This window comes from Papilio xuthus, unplaced genomic scaffold (genome assembly GCF_000836235.2).
Source record: "Papilio xuthus unplaced genomic scaffold, Pxut_1.1 DF826115.1, whole genome shotgun sequence".
Taxonomy (NCBI): Eukaryota; Metazoa; Arthropoda; class Insecta; order Lepidoptera; family Papilionidae; genus Papilio; species Papilio xuthus.
Window position 1 is genome coordinate 6,566,397 of NW_013532534.1, and position 5,792 is coordinate 6,572,188.

Below are 5,792 nucleotides of genomic sequence, written 5' to 3' on the forward strand. Positions count from 1 at the left end.
GCGCCTGTCCCTCACGAAGGGTGTGAGTCTCTCCACGGTCTCGATGTTGTGCGCGAACACGTCCAGGCCGCAGTTAGCAATGGTCGCGATGCTCTCCCGATTGCCGCGGAAGTCGGGCACCAGGCACTCTACCAGGATCTCGCTGTTCCTGCAAAATGCACACTACTCGTGTTAGTTAACCGTAGACTTTCATTGCCGGAAAACTCTTCCCTCTCTTCTCAATTTTTTCGAATCTTACTTTTTTGGCAGTAAGAACTAATTTAAGTATTAACTTTGTACTTACTGTCGTTTTATTTCTTTCACAGTTTCCGCAAAGTGTGAAGAACCACCATCTGGCAAATCTGTGATGAAACAAATTATTTAATACCGAAAAGAATTCTTAATCCAAAAATTGGATCATAATTTTTATCTTTACATACCATCTCTGTCGACAGATGTCAACACAATATAGCCGAGTCCCCACTGACCCACAGCATAGGCAGTGTTGCGAGGCTCATCCGGGTCCAGGGGGGGCGGCGCACGAGAAGTCTTTACAGAACAAAACATGCAGCCGCGTGTGCAAGTATCGCCCATTAGCTGGAAAATATGAGGAATCTTTGTTTTTAGAGTCAAAGGGTTAAAGACTTTAGAAGGAAATTCCTTCTTAAGCAAAACGCTGGAAATAATAAAATATTGAATTCCTGTAATTAAGGTTAAATCAATGGTTGCATTAATTTTTGATTTCTATATATATGTATATCTTAGACCTTTTCATAGACTGTTAAATGATCAATTTACCATGATAGTAGCAGTAGATGTGCCATGCTTGCCTCCGCTCCAGCATTCACCAATGTTAGGACACCGTGCCTCCTCACACACTGTACTCAACTTCAGCCCACGGAGCTGCTCCTTTAGTGCACTGAACTTTGAACCTTAAAATGAAAATAGTAATCCTTTTTATTGATAGAAAAAACTAAGCTATGGTCATTATATAGTTGAATTAGACAAAAAATGATGCAACTATGAAATTATGAATATCTTTTCTGGTTGTTGAAATAAACGTCTAAATAATGATGATGATAGAATTTGTGCTTCTACAAGTGTTTTGGCATTCACAATTAGTAGATAAAGTTAAAAACTGAGTGAGACTAACCTGTAGGTATAGATGTCTTTAACCAGGGAGGTAGCCTCAATCTTTCCACTTCACCTTTCTCTCGTTTCAGCTTCCCCTCATAGTCATCCCAGTTGGCCGGTCTATCTTCAGATATGAAATCAGCTAAACCTGGACCCTCTCTTAGCTTTTCTCTTATAGCATCCAATTTACTGGTGTGTTTACATCTTTTAACCTTTTAAGTAAAAATAAAGTTTCTCATGACAATATCATATATCGACAATCTTGACACATTTTGCTATTTATTTGTTTGTAATAAACAAATTGAAGTAATCAAAAAAGTCAAAAGGTCAAGACAATACACATCTCTTATCAAACAATATTGATTTAAGAAGCCTTGAAGCTTGATGTGTAACAAATGAGTTAACACTAAACATTCCATTGAGAAGGTTTAAGTTCGATTTTACAGAGAATATTATACAATTTTGTAAGGATCTTTTAAATATTAAGACTTAACTTCACGACATTAAGTCATATAATATATCAATAAATAGATTACAAAAACAAACCAAAGGAAAAATTATTAATTATGTTGCAAAAAACTGAAATAGGAAAAATTATGGACTTACTTGACCTCGTGCTATCAAATTTACTCTTAATGTATTACGAAACATTTTAAATCATTTAAAAGGAGACATTAAAACATAAAGTAAATTTTTTATGGCAAAATTTGTGGATAATTATGAAAAAAGATTGAGCGAGCGTGACATAATAATGACATTGGCAGTTGACATATGTTATTTGTCAAGTAGACAAGCAGTCTTTTTTTGTTGGAGTCGAAAAGTCAAAAGTCGTAGTCAAAGAGTGTATAATTCAATCAAAAAATGAAAATATATCGAACAATGTGGTTTATAGAAATTAAAAAAAACTTCTAAATAATGTAAAACCAAATTTTTATCCTGCAAAACATTTTTTTTAAATAATTAAAACTTTTGGAAAATTAATTAATTATATAATGGCAACAACTTTTGCCGTGTTGAATGGAATGGACGATTGAAGAAGACTGAAGACATTAATTTATTAAAAATGTAATTAAATATTGTTTAGATAACCAATGTCAAATCAAATCGTACAACGTAACCTTATCGTTTCATTAAAATTTTCCTAAAAACGTTTTAAAGTTAATTTCATATGAATAAAATAAATAGCGACCTTGCACTTCAACAGCTGTCAACCAGCAGGAGTAAGACAAGAATGGAATAAACAAAAAATACAATAATATATTTTCATCATGAGGACCGTGAGTTCCCATCTTCTAGAAGATAAAATGGATGATGCCGTCACACATTATATCAATTCGCACCAATCTACAGAGGTATTATAATTTTTCTTACTTTCCTTCTAATTAAGAGAGATAAAACATTACGTCTCATTAGAAAAATATATGGTATCAAAGGAACCAAAATTAAGCAAAAGATCAGTTCAAAATTAACATATTGGCTCTCATTAAGAGCTAAGACATGGGATAATTCGTCAAATACAGTCATTTTAGAGTATTATTTTTTTATACAAAGGCTGTGCATGTGGATGCCAATTCTCTTGCACTAAACGTGCAGGACGACGGCGGTGGTCGGGTGGTAACAGTGATGCAGCCACTCAGCTTCTCAACATCACAAATGTGCAGGTAAAAATATGCATAGTATATCAACAAAATTGTTTCAACATGATAACATACATGTGTCGTAGTTGTTTGTTGGTTGTTTTCAAATCTATACTCATATTCATAGGGTCTGTATAACAAACATGATAAAGTAAATGTTAACTTTAAGATAAGATATTCTTGGCTGAATTGTACTGAAATTGGTTTATGCATACTTGAATTTACTAATTTAAATATTGAATTGTCATTTTCCAAACCACATTTAGGTAGAAAAGTTGTTAAAAAATTATATACATAAATACACAAAAGTAAATTTACATACTGTTCTGGTTATTAATTTACATTATGACACAACTATGATTCTCAATAAATTAATTTAATGGTAGATAACTCACACCGTGTTTGAAATAAATAAATGCATAATTTCCAGACAAGTATCAGTCAATGATCAAGTGAATGAGGGTCAATGGAGTGAAGAGCTTATGGACCCTGACGGGAAACTGGCAGCTATAGTAGCACACCTCTCACGACCATCACATCATCCAACACATCATAAGGTGAGGTGGTGACTACACAGTGTTTCCCTTTGATGTGATTAAACCTTGTTGACATTTGTAAATCCTGTCTTAAATAAGACACTATACATCTCTATTGAGGGGCTTGGAGCCTACTCGAGTTAGGGTTGACTAGGCTATAGTTAATCACACTGGCCCAGTGCGAGTTGGGTAACTTCACGCATATCTTTGAATTTCTTTATCTTTTACTATTTAATATTAGAAATATCACTGTCTATTGATATATTTGAATATTAAGATACTTTATGTAAATGAAATTTTCAGATATCTGCAGTGAGGAATGATGTAGATGCGTCAGTTATATTAGATGCTCCTATGAGGTTGTATAATGGACCATCATTGGTAAGCTTCAATTACTGTATACATAAACACTATGTTCATGATAAATGATGAATTTAATTCCTTGTAAATTTAATATTTTAGGATAGTACAATGTTAACGGAGCAAGATAGACAAGTATTGGATATAGCAGCGAGTGCTTCTCCAGTACAAAATAAACATCAAAGTAAAAAGAGTCTCCCGCATAAGAAAAGGATTTCGAAAAAGTTAAAGCGCAACACTGGAAATAGTACTCCGCAACAAGTAAATATTGAAGATAATGGCAACCCTTTCATAAATGTTAGAAAGTTTATAAAAACACATTTTACCGTCCAATCTTTTCCATTCACCATTCACTTAGATATTTATCCCTTTAGTATTCTCAAATCAATGTTATATTATTCTTCTATTCATTACTTATTCTTGTGATAATTTGATTTATAATTAATATAGTTCAAAAACTACATTTAATAAATATCTTTCCCGTTGTTGTAGGACCAGATAGTGGTGATCCACTGTAACCCTCAGGTGTCGCAGGAGGAGATCCTGCCCGACAACTTTGTGGGCGCTGTGCCTCATCCGGACCACCTCGCAGCTGACCCTCACCATATCGCACATGATGTATGCATTATACTAATAACAGCTAACAAATCTTACTGATATTATAAATGCGAATATTTGTATGGATGGATGGCTCAATGGATGTTGAAGAAATTCGGCATAGATGTAGGAAATAGTGTAGATGTACACATAAGCCACTAATTAAGCTGTTTTTTCCGCGCGAACGAAGTCGCAGACGACACTTAGTAGTGTCATAAACTTATCAGACTTTAATTACATTAAATCATAAAAAAAATTAAGCAAAACATAATTATATCATTCTTATCATCAGGTCAAATAAGTTTTTGTATCATTGCCATGTAATTAATTTTTTTATTTTGTTATTTGTTATAGATGCGGCCCATACTGCTGTGTCAGTTGTGCGGTGAGTTCTACGGAGAGGACCAGGTCAAGTTCTACCATCATCTCCGGCAGCACTACGAGCCTCACGGCACCATCATCATCGAGAACCCTGTACCTGACCTCTCTATTGATAAGGTTTCCACACATCTCGGATACACAGTAGAAAATGCTTAACGAAATCTTACTATTATAAATGCAAACGAATGGATGGATGGATGGATGGATCACATGGGCTACTTATTAAGTATTTTCTAAATTCTGCGCGGACGGTGTCGCGGACGACAGCTAGTATCATATATAGCAAAAAAAAATATAAGTTGTATCCAAGCATCCATCCGACCATTAATAAGTAATAATTCCTTTCAGATGAGCAACACCTGCATAGTAGACAATGTACAATCTCTCCCCGACTCCCTCGTTGAACTTTCTCTAGAGAACACAGTGCCCAAGTCGATATACCAACCGATGGACAAGCACATACTGTACACGACAAGTGATAAGACTCTATCCTGTCACAATAAGGTACAATATACAATAGCAGGTGAGAAAGAACTACCTCAGGATAACGGCAAAGCGGACCTGTATGAAACATTGGGCAAACTCGACTTATACAACTGTCCGAAATGTGAAAAGTCCTTTAAAAAACAGAAGCAATGTGAGGAACACGTTAAAGAGGCGCATTTGAATCCCAAGGTAATGAAAACATACTTTTTTTATATAATATATTATATATAGATTTAAGGACTTTAATAATATACGTATGTACGGTACCGGACTGATTCAACGCATATAGTGTCTGGAGAGTAAATGAGGAAGCTTTTAATAACAGCGCCATCTAGCATTTCCACTGATATATTGGTGTTTTACAGCTGGAGGACATGGGCGAATTCAGCGAGCCGGAGGACCTGATGGCCGGCATCCATGTGGCCGTGGAGGACGGCGAGCAGTACGAACCCACCTTGCTGCCCCACCTCGTGGTAGAGAATGGACACGTGCACCAGGATCACGTCAGGCACTGGTCAGATTAAAAAAACTAATTAAAAATCTTAGAAATTGTGCAATTTGAAACCGTTTGTGCAAGTAAGGGGATCTTTTACTGATTACATTACAACATTGCAGGTACATGCGCGGCAGCGGTGAGATGTGCTGCGACGCGCCCGACTACTGTGCGGTGTGTCCCGCCCCG

At 35.7% G+C, this 5,792-nt stretch overlaps 2 protein-coding genes across 2 annotated transcripts in view; one reads left to right on the plus strand and one right to left on the minus strand.

Annotated features, from left to right (window-relative positions):
• Window positions 1-1,862, minus strand: part of Las (lipoyl synthase, mitochondrial) — a 3,458-nt gene extending 1,596 nt beyond the window's left edge. The window contains exons 1-6 of the mRNA XM_013319504.1: window positions 1,720-1,862; window positions 1,133-1,325; window positions 778-911; window positions 420-576; window positions 284-341; window positions 5-148 (exon numbers count right to left, since the gene is read on the minus strand). Of these exons, the coding sequence (XP_013174958.1) occupies window positions 5-148; window positions 284-341; window positions 420-576; window positions 778-911; window positions 1,133-1,325; window positions 1,720-1,764 (731 nt within the window). The 5' untranslated portion in view covers window positions 1,765-1,862. The remainder of the gene's footprint in view (window positions 1-4; window positions 149-283; window positions 342-419; window positions 577-777; window positions 912-1,132; window positions 1,326-1,719) is intronic.
• A 275-nt stretch (window positions 1,863-2,137) lies between these two features.
• The window catches only part of LOC106123246 (uncharacterized), a 6,460-nt gene continuing 2,805 nt past the window's right edge, over window positions 2,138-5,792 (plus strand). The window contains exons 1-10 of the mRNA XM_013319477.1: window positions 2,138-2,465; window positions 2,665-2,774; window positions 3,181-3,307; window positions 3,590-3,667; window positions 3,749-3,907; window positions 4,139-4,264; window positions 4,598-4,741; window positions 4,973-5,299; window positions 5,476-5,624; window positions 5,726-5,786. Coding sequence (XP_013174931.1) covers window positions 2,382-2,465; window positions 2,665-2,774; window positions 3,181-3,307; window positions 3,590-3,667; window positions 3,749-3,907; window positions 4,139-4,264; window positions 4,598-4,741; window positions 4,973-5,299; window positions 5,476-5,624; window positions 5,726-5,786 — 1,365 coding nt within the window. The 5' untranslated portion in view covers window positions 2,138-2,381. The remainder of the gene's footprint in view (window positions 2,466-2,664; window positions 2,775-3,180; window positions 3,308-3,589; window positions 3,668-3,748; window positions 3,908-4,138; window positions 4,265-4,597; window positions 4,742-4,972; window positions 5,300-5,475; window positions 5,625-5,725; window positions 5,787-5,792) is intronic.